This window comes from Tupaia chinensis, unplaced genomic scaffold (genome assembly GCF_000334495.1).
Source record: "Tupaia chinensis unplaced genomic scaffold, TupChi_1.0 Scaffold000355_1, whole genome shotgun sequence".
Lineage (NCBI taxonomy): Eukaryota > Metazoa > Chordata > Mammalia > Scandentia > Tupaiidae > Tupaia > Tupaia belangeri.
Window position 1 is genome coordinate 12,586,486 of NW_006159850.1, and position 25,123 is coordinate 12,611,608.

At 43.8% G+C, this 25,123-nt stretch overlaps 1 protein-coding gene across 9 annotated transcripts in view; it reads left to right on the top strand.

Annotated features, from left to right (window-relative positions):
- The first annotated feature begins 4,789 nt into the window (after positions 1-4,789).
- Positions 4,790-25,123, top strand: part of ADAT1 (adenosine deaminase tRNA specific 1) — a 35,444-nt gene continuing 15,110 nt past the window's right edge. For 2 of the 9 annotated variants that reach the window (XM_006152622.2, XM_006152623.3), the window contains exons 1-9: positions 4,800-5,109; positions 6,515-6,657; positions 7,167-7,342; positions 7,617-7,685; positions 8,899-8,953; positions 9,435-9,565; positions 18,303-18,921; positions 22,801-22,946; positions 23,668-23,767. In XM_006152622.2, the coding sequence (XP_006152684.1) occupies positions 7,189-7,342; positions 7,617-7,685; positions 8,899-8,953; positions 9,435-9,565; positions 18,303-18,921; positions 22,801-22,946; positions 23,668-23,767 (1,274 nt within the window). In that variant the 5' untranslated portion in view covers positions 4,800-5,109; positions 6,515-6,657; positions 7,167-7,188. Of the gene's footprint in view, positions 5,110-6,514; positions 6,658-7,166; positions 7,343-7,462; positions 7,535-7,616; positions 7,686-8,898; positions 8,954-9,434; positions 9,566-18,302; positions 18,922-22,800; positions 22,947-23,667; positions 23,768-25,123 lie in introns of those variants that run through there. The other 7 variants (XM_027773496.1, XM_027773497.1, XM_006152619.3 and 4 more) reach the window with 7 other exon arrangements.

The window sequence follows — 25,123 nt, forward strand, 5'->3', positions numbered from 1 at the left end:
GAAGAATGTAAATACATAGTCTTGTGGTATATCCTCAGAAGAAAACAGGGTAAGGGGACAGGTGCATTTTAGAGGTGGGTGTGGATGCACTGTGTTCAGTATAGTAATCAGGATGACCTCTGATTGATGACGCTTAAGCAAAGATCTGGAGACACTGATGTGGGGAGATGTGTGGGGAGGGCACAGACTATAGGATTACATTTTTTTTAATATGATCAGTTATTTAATTAGGTTCTTGGCAGGAAATTTAGAACACCAATTCATAAGGATAAATTCCATTTGTAAGGGCAAACACAGATCGCAGGTAGCCCTAGAGCTGAGGAACAGCTTTGATTTTTGGTAAAATTTGCGAGTCCACAACTTTCTGATCAACCTTGCACTGCTCTGAAACCTTGTATTTCTCCTTCTCTGTGTCGAAGATCTCACCTTCCTGGTGTCTGGGTTTCCGCAATTTCTTTTTCTTGAAGTAAGCATTGGTAAGGTGCTTTGGGATTTTTACTTTGCTAATACTAATTTTGCGGAAGTGGCAATGACAAATTTCTGGTGTGTTCTACGCAGTGGAATTCAATTGAGAACCAGCAGTCCAGTTACAAGTTGCAAGCCACTGCTCAGCTGCTTCAGGAAAACCACTCTTGCTCTGTGGTATCCAGTGAGGATGATCAGAATGGTCCCAGGAGTGATGCTGGCTTGCAGCTTTCTCAGGCTGACTGAAGGATTTTTTGCTGTGACTTAACAGCTTTCGAAGCACATCTGCAGTAGGATAATACCTAGGCGTTTTGCACAGTTTAACCACCTGGGTACCACAATTCTTGTCTCCACCAACTGGTTTTGTGACAGTCCAAGAACCTTTTCCTCCTTTTCCTTTTCAATCCTGGATTTAGTGGCTCAGTATTTCCTCTTGTACATGGCCTTCCTGGAATACATGGCAGACTGGAAGTATCTGCTGATGCCCCAGACTAGGACTGGGTTTTGGCTGCAATGGAGCTTCCCCTTGGGCTTTATAGCCTTGGGGTCACCCTTTTTAGCCTTTGCACTGGCATCAGCTTTCTTGGCTTTAGGTTTCTTCTCCTTAGTATCCTACCTGCAGCTTTTTCATCTGCTATCTTACACAGTGGGAAAGAAGAACTAAACTCTGCAGGGATAGGAATGTGACCATGTGGCTGATGGCCCAGTGTGCCCCTGCTTCCTGACCTGGAGGCAGCTGAGAAGACTTTTTATCAGATGAGTCATGACAAAACACTGCTTTTGTACCTGCCTCAGCAAAACGTGTGCAAGTGTCCCAGTTTGGGAGTTGCCAGCTGTTACAGTTTAAATGTGTTCCCCTAAAAATTCACGTGTCGTGAAGGTATTAAGAAGGTAGAAATTTTATTTAATTATGGCATTGAGAGGTGGAATCTAAGGCCAGCAGATAGTATAGCGGTTATGTCACTGGACTCCCACATGGCTGACCATGGTTTGAGTCCCAGACCTGTGGCTTGAAGATCATGATAGGTGCATGTGCATGCATGCCCAGAATCCCGAGAGGAGAATGGAGAAGGGATTGCAGCGTGACCATCCCCTCTGGGTATGGTTTCTCATTTTCCCTCTCACAGTCTCTATCTCGAGTGAGCACACACACCCTAAGGCAAAAAAAAAAAAAAAATCTTAAAAAAAAGAAAGTGAAATCTTGTGGGCCAGGAAGTGGTGCAGCAGCAATATGACACTGCGAAGCAGTTCCACTTGGGAAGTTTGTCAGTTAAAGTCTGGAGACCTCCCTGAGTACCAGGTCACATGCTGGCTGAAGGCTGAAGGCCCTGTTGGGGGTGCTGTCTCTGTTGCACTCATGCACACTCATGGAAGGAATAAGTAAACTTAAAAAGAGGTGGAGTCAGGACCAGCTAATGGCATATTAGTTACATCACTGGACTCCCACATGGCCAACTGCAGTTCGAGTCCTGGATCCAGTGGCTTGAAAATCACACTGTTGGTGGGGGACAGGGAGCAGATGGCATAATGGTTGCATCGCTGGACTCCCACATAGTTCAAGTCTCAGACCCGGCAGCTTCAAACTCACATTGGGCGCGTGTGCATGCATGCCCAAAATCCCGAGAGGAGACAAGAGAAGAGATTGCAGCGTGACCATCACCCCTGGGCAGTGGTTTCTTGCTTTCTGTCTCTCTGTGTCTCTACAGAGAGCACACATGCCGTATATCAAAAATTTCTCTTAAAAAAAAAAAAAAAAAACTTCACACTGTGTGTGTGTGCATGTGTGCCCAAGATCCTGGGAGAAGAATGAAGAAGGGATTGCAGTGTGGCCACTGGGCAGTGACTTCTCACTGTCTCTGTCTGTCTCTCCTCTCTCTGGTGAGTGCATGTGCCCTAAGGCAAAAATCTCTGGGAGAGGGGAGGAGGAGTCTTTAGGAGGTGACTAGGATTACCTGAAGCCATCAGGGTGTGATTCCATAATTTCATCCCTGTAGTTTTATAAGACAAGTATGGAGACACAGACACACGGAAGCTCTTGCCATGTGCTCCCCAGTACAGTCTTGGGACTCTAGAAGACCTTCACCAGATGTGGTCCCTTGACCTTAGGCCTCAAAAACTGTGAGCTAAATATTTTATAATTGCCCGTCATTAGCAACAGAGAAACAGACTAAAACACCAGCCTACTTTCACAGAGCAGGTTTCTACTGTAACTGGCAAAATGATCTAAACTTGCAGAATTCCCTGAGAACTAGTAGGGGCCATTGAGCATCTTCACCCCTCTAGTGGTTAAGCAGTATATGACCAGGTGGTGTTTCAGAAGAAACCCTTCAATGTGGGATGTCAGCAAGGTGCTGGTAATTAGATGGAGACAATTACCTCACCAAGGAAGAGGGTAGGGATTAAGACTGGATTTGGAGGCTTCTGTCTCACTTTCCCTCCCTCTGTCTCTAATGAGCGTACATATCCTGTAGCAAATTTAAAAATAATAATACAATTAAGTAATCATTTTTTAAAAAAAGACTAAGAGACTAGACTTAGGCACACCATCATCGAAGGCTATTTGATAGATTACAAGACTTGATGAGGTCATGAGTGACCTAAGAGCTGCTCAGTAGGAGGCTGGGGCTAGAGGAACTGAAGCAGCAGTAGAGGGCTTGTCTGTGGGGTTTAGGAGGAAAAATGACAGGATGAGAGAAGGGCGGTGGGCAAGCAGGTAGCATGAAGATTAAAACAGGTGGAGCTCACATGGCTGGCTGTGCAGTCCAAGGCCAGACCCAGCAGCTTGAAACACACACTGGGTGTGTGCCCACAATAACGAGAGAAGAATGGAGACGGGACTGCAGCATGGCCACCCTCTGCAGATTGTGGGAAGAGGGGTGCTTTCATGATAAATGGGGTAAAAGCTAACGAAAAAAGCTGGAAAGCCACTGAAGTATTTAAGCAGGGAGGTGACATCACATTTGCAGTTTGTAGAGATCATTCTGGCTGCTCTGGAAAATGAATTGGAGTTAAGCAAGAAGACGTGAGAATGCAGAGATTGGTGTAGCAATCCAAGAGGAAGACAAGTGGTTTGGGGCTAGGGTATTTTCTTGCAAATGAAGAAAACCACTTGGATCCAAGAGATAGGAAGTGAAATCCACAGGACTTGGTAATGGATTGTATTGTGGGTCTTAAGGGAAAGGAAATGTCAAAAGGGACTCACTTTAGCTTATGCAGCCAAATTTATATGCTTGTCCCTGGAAAAGATTTTTTAAAAATACCCTGGAAGATGATTTCCCCAACCAGGGTAGGTGTTTCTTCAAAAACACAAGCGTTCTTTGAGTTGCAGATTGAAGATGTCAGAGAGAGAGAAAGATGAGGAGCAGGGCTTGGAAAAGGACTGTGGACCTCTTCCTTTGACCTAGAGAGAAGGATGGAGTCAAGCATATTACACTTCTGTCTCCAACTTTTGAGGGGTAACAAGGAGAAAAATGAATTTTCTCACAATTAATAATTGAGGTATACAATTGCTGGATGATAACAGCTCCTTAAATTATCCAAATGTCTGTGCTACCTATCTGGCAATCTGGTTAGATCTGCTGTCCGCAATGGCAGCCCATATATCTACTGAGTGTTTGAAATGTGGCGGGTTTCAATTGCTTTGTATTGTGAGTATAAAACACATCAGATTCCTTAAACTTAGTATGAAGAGAATATAAATACCACCACACTTTTAAAATACTGATTATATACTTAAAGAATACTGTTTGGTATATATTAGGTTAAATAAATTATTAAAATTTATTTCACTTTTTTTTTTTTTTTAGGTTTTGCCAAAGTCCATATGCATTTGCCAGAGAGAAACAGAGAAAGAGAAAATCCGTACATCCACCCACACTCCAATAGCAGCTCCATGATCCCTTCTCCCCATTTTCCTCTTGGGATTTTGGGTGGGCACGCACACACCCCAGTGTGATTTTCATGCCACCAGGTCTGGAACTCCAACCCTGGTTGACCATATGATAACCCAGCACCTTAACAACCACGCCACCTGCTGGCCGATTTCATCTGTTTCTTTTTTTAATATGTCTGTTAGAGTATTTTACATATATATGTTTCAAATTATGTTTCTATTGGCCATTGCTGTTTAGACGGAGATTCGAACTAGTATTCCAAGATCATCTCGTTCTATTTGAAACCGTAACACACAGCCTACCCTTCTGGCGGTTTCACGCGTCCCTAGACGCACCAGGGAAGGCTCGGCAGGGTGCAGGCCTGCGACGCAGGACCTTCACGCGTCCGAGGACTACGAGAACCGGCGTGCACCGCGCGCCTGTGGGGCGGGACTTGGGCGGAGCACTTGCTTTACGGCGTCACGTCCTCCCGGCGTCCCGGGCTCGTCTCGGTCTCTCCAAGCGCACGAGCGGTGGAGGTGCGGGGGGAGTGTCCCAGAAGTGCCGAGGTCGCGGGGCCGAGGGCGGGATTGAGAGGGGTCCTCCGGTCCCTGGGTCAGGTCTTCAGGTCCAGCTCTGCCACGCGCGTGCTGTGGGGAGAGGTGAAGACCGCGCGCTCTCGGACGTGGCCCCCACGTGTGGGGCTGTCAGCCGGGCTGTGCGGAGAGCGGGACCGCGCCGTGTGGCCTGGCTACAGCACGCCGCCGATCCCGTGAGTCTCGCTCAGACCCAGAATCGAGGCCCACCCTGGCCGAGGAGGGGTTCTGCTTCCGGGGTTGCCGAGGACCGGGGCCTCGGGCAAGTAGGCTTCGCGCCCTCCCCGTCTGCTAATGCCTTTTTTCCTACTGGACTTAACGTCGGAAAAGGAAAGGGCTTGCTCGGCTTCTTTGTAACTGGTGGAATTTGCAGTCTCGTGGCCAAAGACATGGCTGTTTAGTTGAGCTGTTTTCCATGGTGGAGTTCTTCAAGAAGTTATCTAAGAACTAGGAGGGCCTAGCCTTAGTTATAATGGTTCCTGTCTATCAAGCATTCATTTGAAGAACTCCGTTTAGACTCAGCTTCCTGAAGAAGATGTAGCTCTGGGCTGCTTCAACTCGGTCACCCTTTCTTCTGGCAATTTCTACCCTCCTAGTCTGTGATGATCTGTGATGTGCACCTCTGGTTTAATTTCAAGTTGATGGCAGGGTAACTGCCCTCATAAAATATGTTTTATGGTGCCTCCCTAGAAATGAGAACCTTTTTTTTTTTTTTTAAGAAAGAGATTTTTCCTATGGGGTGCATGCACTTGCTGGAGAGAGAAAATGAGAACTCACTCCCTGGGGGATTGACCATACTGCAGTTCTTTCTTCTCCCGGGATCTTGGGTGCACATGCACAGCGCCCAGCATGAGTTTTAAGTCACCAGATCCAGGACTGAACCGCAGTCAACTAAATGGGAGTCTAGTGCCCTAACCATTACGACATCTATTGGTTCCAGAAAGGAGTCTTCTAAACAAAGACTGTAGGATCTTTCATGCTCTTATTAACTCCAAGAAATAAAGACATGATTCTTTGACCAAAGTTCCTGCTAGATTTTTAAGTCATGTTTACATTAGCACTTACTATGATAAACAGGCATAACCATTGACTACAGAGAGGAGTAAGGGCTAATTGTAGGAGTAACGACTTTCAGCAGCTGCCTGCACTGGGGCTCAGTGAAGCTTTTTTTGTTTTTGTTTTATACTGCTTAGCTGTCCATCACCATATGACCTCATCTTCTACTACAAAGCTTTCCATATAATTGAATCCAAATTAGGTCAGGATTAGTCTCATAAGTGTTGACAGATCCAAAAGTGGGAGAGTCTCCAGCAAGGTCTTTTAGGTTTTCCTTGGTTCTGATCTGCTTATTATTTTTTTATTCATGTCTTTGTGTGTGTTACAGTCTTCCCCCCTCCCATTGGCAAGCCACCCCAAGTAGCTCAAGGCAGATAGCCAGGAAAATCATCAAACGTTAATTTTTGTAATATTACAGTTGACATTAATTGTGGCCCGTAATGTGGTAATTGCTTTTTATAAATATTATTTAATCCTCATAATAACCCATAATAGGTTAGATACTATTATTGTCTCTCTTAACAGATGAGGAAACTGAGGCACAGAGCGATTAAGTAACCTACCTGACATTACAGTTTACGGCAAAACTGGAATTAAAACCCAGAACCAAAAAAGGACAACTCCAAAGACCAATCCTTAAACACAATTGTGAAGAGAACACTTGACTGGTGAGAAACCTCTCAGTGGGGATGTACTAGAAGGAGATTAAGAACCACTGTTTTGGGGGAAAAACAAAGTAAAATGCCTGGAAAAGAAAAAACATTGGTCCAGAAAGAAACCTTGTGTGGTGAGGGGCTACCCAAAGCAAACTGTGGTCTCTAGCCTTTACATTCTATCTTTAAGTGAAAATTGTAGTGTGGACACTTCATTTCATATGCTTTTGTGTTGCATAGTAAGATAAAGATTCATTGGGAATACATCTGTTATATAACACCTTTTTAAAAACAGTTTGAAGAAATGGTGTGATTTTTAGGGGTGAAAAAAAAAAAAAGATGAAAGGGAACAAGGGAGGTAGTAGGAGAAAATAGTCCCTAGAGTTTTTGCAAGAAACTCAGTTCAGTTTCAGTCTGAACACAATGGGACTACATTTGACCGTCGAAGTGCCACCATTGCAAAGCTCAGGCATTTTGCATTGGTCCTCCTTTTCACACTTCTTGTGGTTGTGGTTTTGGACCAGGACCTCAGCACCAGCTCAGACCATGTGGACGGCAGATGAGATTGCTCAGCTGTGTTACCAACACTATGAGATCAAGTTGCCCAAGCAAGGAAAGCCTGAGCTGAATCGTGAGTGGACGTTGTTGGCAGCTGTGGTGAAGATACAGCGTCCAGCTGACCAGGCCTGTGACAACCCTGGTAAGCCAGTGCAAGGCAAGACCTCTTGGAGCACTTCTCCCTGTCATAGATGGTACACATGGACAGTTTGAGCCAGGCGCCGACTACCATGGTTAGGCACGTTACTCTGATCTCCACCAGGTGGTGCTACACTCCTCCTGTAAGGTGGAAGATCAAAAGCTGAGTTGGCCTGTGGGAATTATTTGGAAGAAGGTACAGACTTATTAAACTTGAGTGCTGGTGAACATTCAACCTCTGAGAGCTCACTTAATGATTTTTTTTTTCCACCCCCCAGCAACAAAGGAAGTTGTCTCAATGGGAACAGGCACAAAATGCATAGGCCAGTCCAAAATGAGGAAGAGTGGTAAGCATGGGAGGTGGGGGTGTCTACGCGGAGACTATCTCTCTGGAATCTTTGCAGAGTAGTGTCCTTATTACTGCTTTTACTCTCCTCAGGGAAAATGGGCCTTATTATTAAGGTGACTGACCTTTCATCTCCTCCTACCCTTTGGTGTGGTTGGAAAGACAGTACTTTAAATAAGGAGTGGGAATCTACCATCAAAGCAAAGACCACCAGGGATGTGCTTTCTGAGTAAACTGAAAACTAGCCAGTGTTTTCATGTTAAACCAGCGGTTCTCTGGGCTTAGCTATTTCACATTGTTCTGGAAGGTTTTGTGGCTCTGTAACAGGCAGATGATAACACCCTGAGTGACTTCTGAAGCTGCAAAAAAACAATCTGGAATTAAATGGAGGTTTCTGCACCAATAAGAGTATGGAAGTCCCTTATAGATCTAGGATCTTTACCTCTGCTTCTAGCTAGAAGGTTCTTCTTTGCGTTTGCTTCCCCCATTAGCCTTGCTTTCTGTGTATGAGGACGCTATTTCAGGACAGCAAGGGATTGAATCAAATTTAATTTTATCACCATGACCCTAAGTATGATATCAGGGTACAGATCTGTACTCCTGTCCTCTAAATAAAGATTTTTTTATAAATTAGTGTTTCTCAGCTAAGGGAGGTTTTGTGTCCCTGGGGAAAATTTTTGTCAATACCTAGAGACACTTTCAGTTACAAGTTGGGGAGGGAGGTCATTAACATCTTGCGGAATGAGCCCAGGATGCTCCTGAATCCTACGTTGCATAGAACAGATACCTACAACAGTTTTCTGGCCTGATGGTCTCCAGTGCTGAGTTGAGAAAGCTTGCTGTAAATGTATTGCTATTAATAACGGTGATGCTTGGGACCAGCACGTGGCGTGGTGGTTAAGGTACTGGACACTTCCCACACTGCCAACTGCAGTTCGAGTCCTAGACCTGGTGGCTTGCTTTCTCACTTTTCCCTCTCTCTCTTTCTCTGTCTCTGTCTGTGTATGTCTCTCTCTGGTCAAAATTAATGAATGAATAAATAAAATTTTTTAAAATTTCTTTAAAAAAAAATAAATAAGTAGTGGCGATGCTTTCTGGCAGATCCCTCTAAGTGATACATAGCCATCCTGGGAGAACTGCTGTGTTCTGCTTCTAGGAACCAGGACCTCTCCAGGTTCAGTGTGTCTTTATCTAGTGTGCTGTCTTTGCCACAGGAGACATCCTCAATGATAGCCATGCTGAGGTCATAGCCAGAAGAAGTTTCCAAAGGTAAAACCACATCCCTGAGAGTCTGGTTCCACAGGTCTGGAGTAGGGGGCCCCAGAATTTGCGTTTCTAACAAGTTCCAGAGTATAACAAATTTCAGAGTATGCCAGTCTGTGAACTACACTTTGCATAGCTCTTTGGTCTAACGTAGTGGTTCTAAAACTTGGATATGCTTCAGAATCTCCTAGAGATCTCTTTAAAACCCAAGTAGGTTCACCCCCCGAGATTCTGATTCAGCAGATCCAGGATAGGGCCTAAGAAATTGCACTTCTAACAAACCCCCAGGTGGTGATGCTGCTGCTGCTGCTGCTGCTGGTGCGGGAACCATACTTTGAGACTCACTGGTCTAGATTTCCTCATAATTCCAAGTCATTACCAATCCCATTGGTCTGTAGCAACTCTTTCTTAGTTACCACCCAACTAGGAGCTTGCTCTTTACCACAGAGATAGGTTGTTAATTCTGATGCCATCTTGCAATTCTTAGGTACCTTCTCCATCAGCTCCAGCTGGCAGCCATCTTGAAAGAAGATAGTATCTTTATCCAAGGAACTCAGAGAGGGCTGTGGAAACTCAGACCAGATCTCTTTTTTGTGTTTTTTTCTAGTCACACACCCTGTAAGTATAGTCTAACTCTTTGTTTGATGTTGCATTGTCTACTTCCCTGTGTTTGTCTCATCCATACACATTTCTCAAAAGCACTTTTGGCTAAAGTATAACTACAACTGATGACCATGCTTTGTGTGGTCAGGCCGGTATACCTAATCACTTCTCTGCTTAGAGGAAGACAAAGGGCAAAGGTTAGAGGGGTATGGAATTTCACTCATACTATTATTCAGTTCTTAAAAGTAGGATTGAGAAGCTTAAGACTGAAACCCTACAAGGTATGAAGCCAACAATGAAGCTCAGAAATCCAAAGTCCTATAATAATAACTTACTGTGAAACTCACTTCTTTCATTCATTCATTTGACAGATATTTTCTACTACTTTTCAGGCACAACATGACAAACTGGTTAGATAGCAGTGTGTAAGACTAGCACAGGGCCAGGGCCATAGCCTAATAGTTGAGGGAGCCAAATACCACACAGCTGACGGTGTTTTGAATCCCAGCCCCAACGGCTTGAAAAACACACCAGGCATATGTGTATGTATTCCAAAATCCTAACAGGATGAAGAAATGGAGACGGGATTGCAGCATGACCACACCGCATTGGGAGGCGCTTTTTCTCCACATAACTACACCTGCCCCATGTCTCTGGCAAGCTCAAGTGTTCCCTAGCAATTAAACAACAACAAAAAATAGACTAGCACGTCACTTACCTTTATAAAATCTTTCAGAGATTGTAAATGGCCATAGTTAACGTCACTATTTTAAATTTGTTTATTTCTTTCATGAGCAAGAGATAAAGAAAGAGAAATAGTACCCCGATCAGGGTCTTGATGTTCTTATCTACCCCAAGCCTCAGCCAGGCTTGGGTCATGAGTACATGTGGTTGGTGTACAAAGGAGAGCTCCTCCTGATGCAAACCCAGAACTCTCACATGTGGATCAGACTCATAGAACTTCACACTTGACCACCGCACTGCCATCCAGTCCCCATTCAGGGTAAGTTCGACTATAAGGGGATGTTGAGATGCTGTGGCTGCTCAAAGCAGAAAGACCAGACCTATCCTAGGGAGTCATTTCTACATTTTTCTTTATTTTTTTTTTTCCTAAAGTTTATTTTATATGTAGTACAGAGCACATTCACCCACAGGCATGAACACATGAGAGAAAGAGAAGACTTTTGTCATTATGCTGCAATCCCCTTTCCCCAGGACACTTGCTCTTCATATTCTTGGGCACATGCACATAGGCTCAGCACATTTTCAGCCTGAAGCCAGGATCCAAACTGTGATTGGCTGCATGGCTTCTATAACTCCAGGCTGGACCCTGTTTTTCTTTCTTGAAAATTGAAGATAAATTGTCTTTTTTTTTTTTTTTTGGGGGGGGGGAGGTTTTTGTTTGTTTGTTTGTTTTTGCTATAGGGCGCGTGCGCTCGCCAGACAGAGAGAGACAGACAGAAAGCGAGAAATCACCCCCCAGGGGGGATGGTCACGCCACAATCCCTTCTTCTCCGTTCTCCTCTCGGGGTCTTGGGCACGCACACACATGCACCTGGCGTGAGTTTTAAGCCACCAGGTCCGGGACGCGAACTGCGGTCGGCTACGTGGGCGTCCAGCGACATAGCCATTACACTAACTGCTGGTTCCCACTTGTCTTTTTTTTTTTAATTGTTCACTTAATTTTATTTACTCATTCATTTATTTTTTGTTTGACCAGAGACATACAGAGAGAGAAAGAGGGAAAGTGAGAAAGCAAGACACCAGGTCCAGGACTTGAACCATGGTGGGCCATGTGGGAGTGTCCAACACCTTAACCACCATGCCACCTGCTGGTTCCAAAAATTTAAAATAATTTCTGTCTTTTGTAGACAGCAACTCAAGAATGGCAGTAAAATTTCCCCACCTAAAAACTTTAAATAAGGATATAAGATTGTCCTGTGATATCAAACTTTAAAACTATCACATATGGGCTGGCCTCGTGGTGCAGTGTTTAAGTCCAGTGCATTGGAACTGGATTGCACATGGCCAACCACAGTTCAAACCATTTCCCCAGCAGTCTGAAAAACACACTGGGCGCATGTGCATGCATGCTCCAAATCCTGACAGGATGGAGAATTGAAGGAAAAATGTTGCTGACATGATCACAATTCATTGGGGAAGGAGAGGTCTCTGTCTCTCTCTCTCTCTGGCAAATACATACACTCTTTGGCATTAAAAATAATAATAAATTGGGCTAGCAGGTGCCTTGATGGTTAAGGCACTGAATCTCATATAGCTGAATCCATGGTTTAAGTCCTGGACCTAGTGGCTTAAAAACCATGCCAGGCACATGTGTACTTAAGGGTCCCAAGAAGAGAGTGAAGGAGAAAGGACTGTGGCATGGCCATCCCCTCTAGGAGGTGATTTCTCACGCCCCTTAGCCTACCTGTGGTGAGTGTACATGCCCTATGACAAAAATCTAAAATAATAATTTTAAAAATTATTTTATTGATCAGAGAGGGACAGAGTGAGAAAGAGAGAGAAGGAAAGTGAGAAAGCAAGCCACCAATCCAGGACTCAAACCACAGTTGGCCATGGGGGAGAGTCCAGCCCCCTTAACCACCATACCACCTGCCAGCCCCCAAATAATAAATTTTTAGAAATACATGCAGTTGGGGGCCAAGTGTTGGCATGGCGGTTAAGGTTCTGGATTCCCACGTTGCCGACCATGGTTCAAGTCCTAGACCTGATGGGTTCCTTTCTTACTTTCCCTCTTTCTCTGTTTCCCTCTGGTGAGTGCAAGTATCCTATAGCAAAATTAAAAATAATAATGCTATTGATGAATAAAATTAAATATTTAAAAAATGCAGTCAAAGAAGAATCAGATCACGAAATGGCATAGCCATGAAGTTTTTTGTTTTGTTTTTTATTTTTATTCTAGAGGGCACTGGTCCATGTGTGTACACAGGAGACAAAAAGAAAGAGAGGAAAAAGCATCTCCCAAGAAGACCTTATCATGCCTCAATCTCTTTTCTTCCAGTTCTCTGTTTCATTAGAAAACAAAGTATGTGTGTGCCCAACATGTTTTTCTCTTTTAACTAATTTTTCAATTAAAAAATAATGTGCCCACTAGTGTTTTTTTTATCCACAGGGGCTGGTACTTGAACTCCAATGAGCCATGTAAGATTTGGCTTCTTTGGCACAGTGCTTAGCCACTATACCAGAGGGCCAGCTACCTTGCTGTCAAAATATGATCATTACATACTTAGGCAAATCTCACATTAAAAATATTATTACAGCTTAAGAAAGAATGAGCATGGGAAAATAGTTCATTAACAGTCAAAGGCCAGAAAAAGGACTGTAAACAGGGTTGATCTATGCTCTATTCTTTTTTTTTTTTAATTTATTTTTTGTTATAGGGAGCACGCATTTGCCAAAGAGACAGAGAAAGTGAGAAATCATCCCCAGAGAGAATGGCCATGCCACAGTTCCTTCTCCTCCGCTCTCTTGGGATTTTGGGCATGCATGCACATGTGCCAACATGAGTCTCAAGCCACTGAGTCCGCAGTCGGCCATGTGGGAGTCCAGTGCTTTAACCACTACACCACCTCCTGGCCCCTATGCTCTGTTTTTAGCTGTGGGTACCCTGGTCCAAGGAACAAAGACTGTTTCCTAATCAGTGATTCTCAAATTGCACGTAGTTTTGCACGTAAGTCACTGGGAGATCTTAGGAAAATGCAGAGTCAAATTCAATAGGTCTGAAGTGGGGCTGAGGTTCTGCATTTCCATCCAACTCCCTGTAGTGCAGGTCTGTGGCCCACACTGTGTGTAGCTGGGGATCCCACTGGCAGGTGTAGTCTTATTATAGAGGAAGACAGATGCATCTGGGATCACAGATAGCTTGATGGTCTAATCAAACGACAAAGCAGTGGTCTATAGATGGGTGCTGAGCCATGAGAGTCCATGGAAGAACAGGAAAAATCAAGGCTATGTTGTGAGTTTTTCAAAACTAATTTCTTTTCATTTAAAGGTCATGAGATTTTTCTTTTTAGTGTTGATAATAGAATTTTAAAAGAATAAAAAGAAATCCTGTGTTGATTTTAAAATCTTTGGGAAATTCTGCTGATTTGTCTGTGAAATCAAATCTAGAACCACTAATTGGCACTTGGATAAATTTTTTTTTTTTTTTTGCTATAGGACACATGTTCTGCTAGAGAGAAAATGTATTCCCGGGCGGGGGTGGGGGGGGGCATGCTGCAATCTCTTCTCCATTCAACTTTCAGGGATTTGGAGCATACACACGTCACATCCAGCATGTTTTTTAAGCTACCGGGTCTGGGACTCAAACCGTGCAGTTGGCCATATGGGATCCACCCACTTTAACCACCATGTCACTGGTCAGCCCTCTTGGGTAGTCTTTTATAATTGATGTCTCCCATGGTTTTTCTGCCTGAAGAAAAAACACTACTCAGAGAATGTGACTCTCTGGCTCCCTTGACATTTATTTCTCATTACTAATTAATAACTTGGTGCCTGGCTTTGCTGCTTCAAACTCTTTTTTTTTTTTTTATTTATTTATTTGCATTCATTCACTGTACATCATTACAGCATACAAAATGAGATTTTCCATCCAGGGTATACTGTATATTGTCTCAATCGAGCACATCAACAAACTTGTTATTGTCAGCAAATGATCTTCCATTTCTTGTTTTCTGTATGTTTTGCTTTTTTCCCTCCATCCTTGGTTCCCTATCTCTTACCCTCTGCCACCTCCCGCTCTCCTCCCACACTGTCTCTGGTATCTGTTTGCTTTCTATACCATTTTCCCCCCACATTTTATTGAATTACCAAAGACCCTAATCAATCCAAATACCCTCATAGCAAACACAGGTGACACACACATTTCCATGAGCACAAGTCTAACTTTATGCATCCTATAAATTAGCACCTAGCTGGGGCTACATATCCTATTGCAGTCATTGAATAGATATGTAACTCAATTTACATTCCTTCCCTAAGCATCATCACAGCACACAAAATGCAATCTCCCATCCAGTACACACTGCATAGTGACTCAATCATGCACATTACAAAAAAAAAAAAATTTCCAATTCTAGTTCCTAGAATTATTTCCACTCCTCTTTCTGACCCTCTGTCCCTTCCCACCCTCCTCTCACACCACCTCCGGTGTCCAAAATTGTCCTCCATTCCCTTCCCACCCACATTGCATTGATCACACAATTTCCTACATAACCTAACTACTTTCAATGGTGAGTTCACTCGTTACTACTAAGAAAACCAGTTTTAACTTAAATCAAAGAAACGCCAAGGAACTTTGCTTAAAGCCCGGAAACAGGTTAGGATTCTGTTCAAATGGTAGGTGCATGAACCTATCAGTCTCATATACTTTTATCTTCTGTTCTGGTTCAATTTTCCTGATTAAATTCTGGGATATAGTATTCAACTCCAGACTTGTCCCTATGATTAAGTTAGCTACTTTCTCAGTTTTTGGACTCTTATTTCCATGTATCTGCGTTTAGTTTTCCTGATACAGCACATCCTTGAGAACTTCTTGGAGGTCTGGTCTGGTGCTGGTAAATTCTTTCAGGTTTTGTTTATCTGAGAATGTTCTTGTCTTTTCTTCCCACCTGAAAGATAATCTTGCCGGATACAGTATTCTTGGCTGAAACTGCTTCTCTCTTAACACTTGGAATATATTTTCCCATTCTCTCCTCGCTTTTATTGTTTCTGATGAGAGATCTGCTGTTAGCCTGATGGGATGTCCTTTGTAGGTAACTTGATGTTTTTCTCTTGCTAATCTTAGTATCTTGTCTTTGTCTGCAGTTTTGGTCAACCTGGCTATAATGTGTCTTGGAGAAGATCTTCTAGGGTTGATTCTATTTGGGGTCCGTTGTATTTCCTGGGACTGGATCTTTGAATGCCTCTCTAGGTTTGGAAAGTTTTCTTGCAGGATTTCATGGAATAGATTATCAATGCCCTTATGGGTTTCCTCACCTTCTGGAATGCCAATTATCCGGATATTTGGACGTTTGATGGTATCCAGTACTTCTCGCATATTATTCTCAAATTTTTGTGCCATTTTCTCAGTCTTCATGGTGGATTTTTCTAGGCCAGCCATTTTCTCCTCTACATCTGAGATTCTATTTTCTGAATGATCTAGTCTGCTTTTAATACTTTCAAGGGAGATTTTTACTTCTTGTATTATAGACTTCATCTCTAGCAGTTCCGTTTGAGTCTTTTGTAAAGTGTGTAATTCCTCTTTTCGATCTTGCAGGAATTTCATCATCTCCTGCAACTCATCAACTTTTTCCTTTCTCTTTAGCAGTTCATTATCTCTCTTCTCTTCCATCTCTGTTAGCTTAGACATTATGAATGATCTGAATTCCTTATCTGACATTTCCATGATTTTCACCGAACTGCTTGTAGATGAAGAAGAATTAGTCTTTTCCCTTGGGGGAGAGGTATTTTCTCGTTTTCCCATATTTCTCGTGATCCAGCGGTGATTTCTTGTCATCTGATGGATGTTGTGTTTCTTTCGAATTCTAAAAGTTCAGCCCGAATGTTGAGCAAGCAGACAGAGGTGATCTAGAATCTCTGCCGTTCTATTGTGATCACTGGTGCAGCAGATTCAGTAGATAGTGGGGAATATTTTAACCCGCTAGCTCGTTTGTTGGAGGCTGAATTATTAGTAGAAAATCTTCATTCCCTTAAAAATCTAGTTCACTGTAGCCACGTGGAACCTTCTCCTGAAGGCCCGTGGCTTCTTCTCTGCTGCTTCAAACTCTGACGTGTGGGCTTTATTAGCATGAGTCAACTTCTTGAGTTCAGTCATCTGTAATGATTGAATCTCTGAGCTACAGAGTGGGAGGTGAGCTCCAGTGAATTCTCCAAAGTCACTGTCACCTTGTGAGGTCTCTACAAGTCAGCCACCCAGCCAGCCAACCTCTCTGGCAGCATTCCCGCTTCTACATCTCTTAGGTTATAAAGACTACAGATGTATTATTTACATGCTTTAGGAAAGCAGCACACATTATTCAGTCTTTGAAGAAATACCTCCCTCCTCAAGGATCTGTGCTATTTACTGACTTTTGGTTTTCTTTGATTTTCTATAAGCCCAGAGTAAATAAAAAATCTCAATACCAGCCCAGGGAAATACTGGTTTAGACCAAGTTTTGTCATTTACTGCAGTCTTCACTGTGGGAATATGCATGATAAAGTTGTCAAGATGGATACATTTTGAACAATGTTTGCCAAATTTATTTGACTGTGAAATAAACCACACACTTTTCTTTATGCATGATAGAGCACATGCGTATGCAGTTAGAGAGCAGTAGAGGTGAGAACTGTCTCCAGAGGTTGGTCACACCATGGGCTTCTACTCCAGCCTTCCAGCCCATGGGACCCTGGGCACTCGTGCATGTGCCTGGTGTGTTTGAGGCTGACCTGGCCTGGTTTCGAATGGTAGTTGTCATGTAGGATCTGGTTCTCTTGAGCAGTGCATTGCTGTTCTGTGGAGCCAGCCCATCACCCACAGGTGTGCAAGACATGTTAAGGAATTGCATTCTGCAAAATGCACTTAGAAAACCTCATTCCTCATTCCAAACTAATGGTTCTCAACTTGGGACAGTTTTGCTCCACAGGGGACATTGGACAACATCTGGAGACCTTTTCATTATCAGAATAGAAAATGCTATTCGCACGTAGTGGGTAGAAACCAGGGATGCTGCTATAATGTACAGGACAGCCCCTGCAACAAGGAATTGTCTAACCCCAAAGTCATTAGTGTGAGATTGAGAAATATTTATATGCCAGTATTTCCAGAACTTCCTTGTGATAAGAATTACATGGGCTCTTTGTTGGTTTTCTAGACACCCTCTTCCAGAAATTCCAGGTCACTAGGTCTACGAGAGGGTCTTCAACCAGAGCCCCAGTGCATTCTCTCTCGCTCGCTCTTTTTTTAAATTTTGCCAGAGAGCACATGTTTGCCAGAAAGAGAGTGAGAGGTAGAAAGCAACCCCAGCAGAGGGGGTCACAGTGTAATCCCTTCTCCATTTCTTCACCCTGTTGGGATTTGGGGCATACATGCATACATGCCTGGCATGTTTTGCAAGCCACCAGGGCTGGGATTTCAACCCCATAATCGGTTATGTGGGATCCAGCTCCTAAAGCACCAGGCACAAAACCATTCAGCCCAGTGGATTCTCACTAGTGAAATTTGGGATGTGCTCTTATCTAAAGTTAGCTAGGAGGTTAGAATTCATTTTTATTTAAGGCAATAGTTTTCAAACTTGAGTTTGCTTCAGAATCACCTGGATAGTTTATCAAAACATAGACTGCTAGGACCAGCAGTTAGCGTAATGGCTATGTTGCTGGACTCCCATGTAGTCGACCGTGGTTTGAGTCCCGGACCCAGTGGCTTAAACTCACGCCGGGCGAGTGTGCGTGCATGCCCAAGATCCCAAGAGGAAAATGGAGGAGAAGGGACTGCAGTGTGGCCATCCCCCCTGGGGGGTGATTTCCTGCTTTCTGTCTCTCTGTCTCTCTCTGTCTGTCTGGCGAGCGCACGTGCCCTATAGCAAAAACCTCTCAAAAAACAAAAACAAACAAACAAAAAAAACATAGACTGCTAAGTCCAGTCTCTAGAGTTTCTGAGTTACCAGGTTTACTGTGGGTCTCAAGAATTTGCATTTCCAACAAGTTACTAAGGGATGCCGAGAACCACTGGTTTAAAGAATTCTTTCTCCTGCAGGTGGGGATGCCTCTATCATTCCAATGCTTGCATTTGAAGAACAGCCTTGCTGTCCTGTCAGCAGAGATTGGGCCAAGAACCCATCCGTAGAAGGCAGTGATAACCTGGAAGCTCCTGAAAATAAAAGGCAACTTGAAGACCCTGAGAGTCCTATAACCAAAAGGATGAGACTTGAGCTTCAAACTCCTACAAGGGAGGTTGCCAATGGTACAACTCACCATCAGAGTTTTGGCAATCACGAAACTGGCCCGGCCTCAGCAAGTATCAGCAACTCTGATCTCACGTTAGTGGGAATGGCCGCTGTCACCGGAGTAGCCCTCAGTGGTGCCAACGTGGTAGATGTTTATAGAACTGGAGCCAAGTGTGTGCCTGGAGGAGCTGCAGACTCAGGGTTGCCTGGTGCTGCATATCACCAGGTGGGGTTGCTCCGGGTGAAGCCAGGCCGGGGAGACAGGACTTGTTCCATGTCCTGCAGTGACAAGATGGCCCGATGGAACGTCCTTGGATGCCAAGGGGCACTGTTGATGCACTTCCTAGAAGAACCCATTTACCTGTCAGCTGTGATCATTGGGAAGTGCCCATACAGCCAGGAGGCCATGCAGAGAGCACTGGTTGGGAGGTAAGTGAGCAAAGAGGGAGGGCTCAGTTGGAATAGACTGTCTGAAAGGCATCAGAAAGTGGCCAAAGGGCTTAATATTCCCACATCTTTCAATCTAGCAGTTCCTCGTCAAGGAATTTGTCCTAAGGAAATAAGAAAGTATTCTGACATTTATTATAGCTTGTATAAAGTAATTTTAAAAAGAAGAAAATTCCATTTTCTATTCATGGAAAAATGGAATTAAAGTATGAGTATTTCAGTACAAAAATTTGATACCCATGCCTTTTTTTAATACACACTTTCCATGAACTTTTTGAGCACTCCTGGTATTATGCACACAGGAAATGTACACCAAAGTATGATCATTATTATCCCTAATTGTCATGGGCAGGTTTTTTTTTTTTGTTATTTTTGTATTTTCTTATTTTTTGCAGTCTATATACATTGTTATTACAATTTTTTTAAACCCTTAAACATTGGACTCCATAGTACAGCAACTAAGTGCTACTCAGAGGCAGCTGGATCCCACATGGCTGACCATGGTTTGGGTCTTAGACCCAGCAACTTGAAAAATACACTGGACACATACACACATCTAGAATCCTGATGAGAGGGGGAACTATAGGAAGAAGCACTCCCTTTGGGGATGCTTTCTTTCCCTTTCACTCTTTATTTTTTTTTCTTTTGAGAGGTTTTCACTGTAGGGCGCGTGCGCTCACCAGACAGAAAGAGACAGAGAGACAGAAAGTGAGAAGTCACCCCCCAGGGGGGATGGTCACACCGCAATCCCTTCTCCATTCTCCTCTCGGGATCTTGGGCATGCATGCACATGCGCCCGGCATGAGTTTAAGCCACCGGGTCCAGGACTTGAACCGTGGTTGACTACATAGGAATCTAGCAACATAGCCGTTATGCTAACTGCTAGTCCCTCCCTTTCATTCTTGTGCATGTGTGCATGTTCTCTCTCTCTCTCAGAGGCATGGATGTGCCACCCTATGGCATTTAAAAAAAAAAAAAAAAAAACCTTAAGTATTCATGTTAATTTTGAAAAAGAAAAAGGATAACCAAGTATGTGCTCCCTGAGGGAGGCAACCAAACTCCATTCATTAGTAAATAACGGTAAGGCAGAGCTCTGGTCAGGGGAGCATCATGGGCCCATGTCAAATGTACAATCCCTGAAGCAGACTTCAGAGCTGCCCTAGGGTAAGACCCAGCCATTCCATTCCTAGGGACATACCCAGGAGAAATGAAAATATATATCCAGAGCCCGTAGGTGGGTGGTAGTTAAGGAGCTGGACTCCCACATGGCCTCTGCAGTTTGAGTCCCAAACATGGAGGTTTGCACTCTTGCTCTCATGCTCTCTCTCTCTCTGGTGAGTGTGCCTGCCTATACCAATTTTTTTCAGTAATAATAATGACAAATAAATAATTCTTAAAAAAATAAAATATGCATCCACATAAAACTTTGTTTTTGTTTTTTTTTTTAATCTCGTGAACTTTAAGAATTATTTTATTGGACCCAGCAGATCGTGTCATGGTTACGTCACTGGATTCCCACATAGTCAACTGTGGTTCAAGTCCTGGACTCAGTGGGTTGAAACTCACACCGGGCACATGTGTGTGTGTGCCTAAAATCCCAATAAGAGAACAGATTATGGCATGGTCATCTGTCCTGGGGGGTGATTTCTCACTTTTTGTCTCTCTGGCGAGTGCATGTGCCCTCTAGAAAAAGTCTCTCTTAAAGGAAAAAAAAAGGGGGGGGGAGGGGAGACCAGTTAGTGTAATGTCTATGTCACTGGACTCCCATATAGTCGACCGTGGTTCGCATCCCGGACCCAATGGCTTAAAACTCATGCCGGGTGCGTGTGCGTGTGTGCCCAAGGTCCCGAGAGGAGAATGGAGGAGAAGGGATTGCGGCGTGGCCATACCCCCGGGGGGTGATTTCTCGCTTTCTGTCTCTCTGGCGAGCTCACACGCCCTATAGCAAAAACATCTCAAAAAAAATTTATTTATTTTTTTACTTTTTATTTTGCTATAGAGTACATACACTCACCAGAGTGAGAGAGAGGGAAAGTTAGAAAGCAAACTGCCAGTTCCAGTACTCTAGCTGCGGTCAGCCATTTGTGAGTCCAGCATCTTAACTACCATATCACCTGCTGGCCTCCCAACACAAAATTTTGTACACAAATGTCAGAACAGCATTAATCATCATAACCAAAAAGTAAAACAACCCAAATAAAATGTCCAACAAAGTGAGATCTCTTCAGGGAACCAGTAGTTAGCATAATGGCTATGTCGCTGGACTCCCACGTAGTCAACCACGGTTTGCGTCCCGGACCTGGTGGCTTAAATCTCATGCCGGGCGCGTGTGCGTGTGTGCCCAAGATCCCGAGAGGAGAATGGAGGAGAAGGGACTGCGGCGTGACCACCCGCCCTGGGGGGTGATTTCTCGCTTTCTGTCTCTATGTCTCTGTCTGTCTGGCGAGCGCATGCGCCCTATAGCGAAAACCTCTCCAAAAACAAAAAAGAGAGATCTGTTCATAAAACAGAATTTTATTCAGCCATCAAAAGGACTGATTCGTGCTACAGCAAGTCAAAAACATGTTAAGTGGGGAACCAGCAGTTAGCGTAATGGCTATGTCGCTGGACTCCCACGTAGTCGACCGCGGTTCGTGTCCCGGACCCGGTGGCTTAAAACTCACGCCGGGCGCATGTGCGTGCGTGCCCAAGATCCCAAGAGGAGAATGGAGGAGAAGGGATTGCGGCGTGACCATCCCCCCTGGGGGGTGATTTCTCACTTTCAGTCTCTATGTCTCTCTCTGTCTGTCTGGCGAGCGCACACGCCCTAAAGTGAAAATCTCTCAAAAAAAAAAAAAAAAACCATGTTAAGTGAAAAAAGCCACATATTTTGTTTTCATTTATGTGAAACATCCAGAAAAGACAAATTCATATAGTAAATTAGTAGTTATCAGGGGCTGGAGGGATGGAGAGGGACTGCTAAGAGATGCAAGATTTCTCTTTGAGATGATTAAATATAAATTTAGATTGTGATGATGGTTGTGCAATTCTGGGAAGTTACTGAAAGCCATTGAATTATATATTTTATATGTATGGATTTGATGGTACATGAACTATTTCCCTATAAGTATATTTTTAAAAAGCAAACCTAGGCACTGTGCAGGATACTTTTTGTGTTTTCCCTGTTCCAGGACTTCAAGTTGCTATCTGCTCAGTTCTCAGTCAGCATCATGTTGACACCTAGTGTGTGTGAAAGATACAAGAGAGAAAAATGAAACTTTTATATTTTAAATAGGATCATTTTGGTTTTGGGTATGTGTGAAGAGTTTCTTAGAAAGCAGGGACCAGCCAGTTAATATTTCTGCTTCAAGTTATCAAGTTTCTGAAAACCTTTATCAGTAACGGAGTCTGATGTTACAGACTCAATTAATTATTAGTTATCCCTTCAGAGTGGCAGGGAGGGATCTTCCTATAGCCATATGCTTCTTATGGTCTAGACTCTATTCAGGCACACTCTCTGTCCTCCACCCAAATAAACAGCTAACAAACAAACCCACACGCCTCCTAAGGTCTTTGTCTCCCAGCAAGGATTGGGGGTGATGATCTATGTCATGATGATGTAATCCAAGTCTTAGAAATTCTTTTTCTCCAGGGCGTGTGTGCATGCGTGCCCAAGATCCCGAGAGGAGAATGGAGGAGAAGGGATTGTGGCGTGGCCATCCCCCCTGGGGGGTGATTTCTAGCTTTCTGTCTCTCTGTCTCTCTCTGGCTTTCTGGCAAGCACATGCGCCCTATAGCAAAAACCTTTCCAAAAAAGAAAATAAAGGAATTCTTTTTCTCTAAGGGTGTGCCTAAACTGAGTGCATTTTCCCTCACTTTTAGGTGTCAGAATGTCTTGTCTTTACCCAGAGGCTTCGGAGTTCAAAAGCTGAAAATTCAGCAGTCAAACTTACAGTTTGAACAGAGCCGCAGTGCAGTGCAAGCAAAAAGAGCTGACAGCCGAGGCCGGCTGGTTCCTTGTGGGGCAGGTAAGGGATCCAAGTAAGACCTTCCTAGGACTAACTGCTCCCTGTCAGAGTGACCTGGGAGAGTCTGCATCCTCCCAGCCTAGGAAGACAATTCACTCGCAAGTGGTCAGTAGTGTGGACTTTGGCGACCTTCATGCTGGGTCAAGTTTATGCTGTGTGACCCTGGGTTAGTTCCTTATCCTCCCTTGGCCTCAGTTTCTGGTCTAGTTACTTATCTTCTCCTGGCCATGTTTTCTTTATCTTCTATTGAGAAGAATATCATTTGTCAACATTATTAGGAGAATTAAGTGAGAAATTCTAATGATAATAATGAATTATGAACCACTACATACTCTTGTACCCTAGAGGCCAGCCATCAAAGTGTCAATCACTGTGGGGCCAGCCAGTGGCACAACAGTAACACAGCACTCTGCAATGCTGGACCCACACAGGAAGGTCCCAGGTTCATGTCCCGAGGTCTCCTTGTCCACGCTGGGCATGTGCCCCACGATTCAGGCTACCTGAGGTAGGGATGATTGTTATGTGAAACTCCTGTTGTGGGTACCTCTTTCTCTCTCTCTCCCTCATGGAATTAAAAAAAAAAAAAAGCACTACTCACTGTCTCTGACATCATGTTCAGCTCACATGAACCTATAGTCAGAGAAATGTTTTTAGTGACATGCCTCTGGTACTTAAAGGAGATAGAACAGTTTTTAACCCCAGAAATCTTATCTTTTCACAGCAATCAGCTGGAGTGCAGTTCCCGAGCAGCCGCTGGATGTCACTGCCAATGGCTTTCCACAGGGAACAACAAAGAAAGGAATCGGGAGCCTTCAGGCCAGGTACAGCATGTGGGTCCAGGAAGACGTGGCTGCGAATGCAGGCCTGCACTGTCTAACTCCAGGACATTTTCATCGTTCCAAAAAGAAAGCCCATACCCATTAGCAGTCACTTTCATGCCTTCCTCTCCGCAGCCCCAGAAACCTCTCATTTGCCTGGTCACACACACACTCTAGCTCCACGGATTTGTCTATTGTAGACATTTCACGTAGTTGGAATCTCCCAGTATCTGACCTTTTAACCTGACTTCTGTATCAGCTGGTTGCATGGTGGTTAAGGCAGCTGGATCCCACATGGCCGGCTGCATGGTTCAAGTCTCAGTTCCAGCGATTTGAAAAACATAGCTAGGCACCTCTGTGTGTGTGTGTCTGTGTGTGTACATGCACCTAAAATCCCGAGAGGAGAGGGAGTACAAGGGATTATGACATGACTTTCCCTTCTGAGGTGTGATTTGTCACTTTTCTCTCTCTCTGTCTCTTTCTGTGAACGCATGCACCCTATAGTGAAACGTAAAAAAAAAAAAAAAAAAAAAACCTGATTTCTTTCACTTGGCGTAGTGTTTTAGAGGTACATTCATGATGTAACATATATCAGTGCTTCGTTCCTTTTTCTTGATAGTCCATTGTATACATATAGCATATACTTTTTTAGATTCTTTTTAAACTCCTTTATTAATTTCAAATTATGAAAACCATATTTTTTCTGAAAATGGGAGAACTTGCCATGCTGATAGAAACTTTTAAACTGAGACAAAATGATTATAATATTCAATTAGAAACTGTAAATGGAAACACCAAAAGATTTATGGAAAAATAAATTACAAAAATATAAGCCTGTAAAGCAGCGGCCAAGTTATTAACCTCAGGGAAAATCTTAGTATTCAAGGTATGAGACAAAAGTCATAACGATTGTCAGGTTCTAGAGTTTAGAAGTGCATATATTTGCCTCAACTGCTGACCCCTAATCTTCCTCTTGATTTCCATCATCTGACCTTTCAACGTCATCTCCTACTTCATTGTGATCAATATGCCTGCTAGGTATGGCCCATCAAAAGTTAGGGACAGGTCACCTAACACAACCCTGCCTGACATTTCCACCAGGCTTCTGGCCTTCGTCCCCTCCCAAATGGCTGGATCCCTTTTCATTCTGCATGGAGGCCTGCTCCTCTCCTTCATTTTTCTGCTGGGCATTGTCTACATTGAGATATTTTACCACTTGTTCTTTCTTAAATACCATTACTCTTGGGCCTATCCTTGTAGTCCCCTCCTCCTGATCCTCACCGTGAGGTGTGCTGCCATGATGCTTGGCCTCCCTGACCATTTTCTGCACCAAGAAGGGCAGGGCAGGGCTATGGAAAA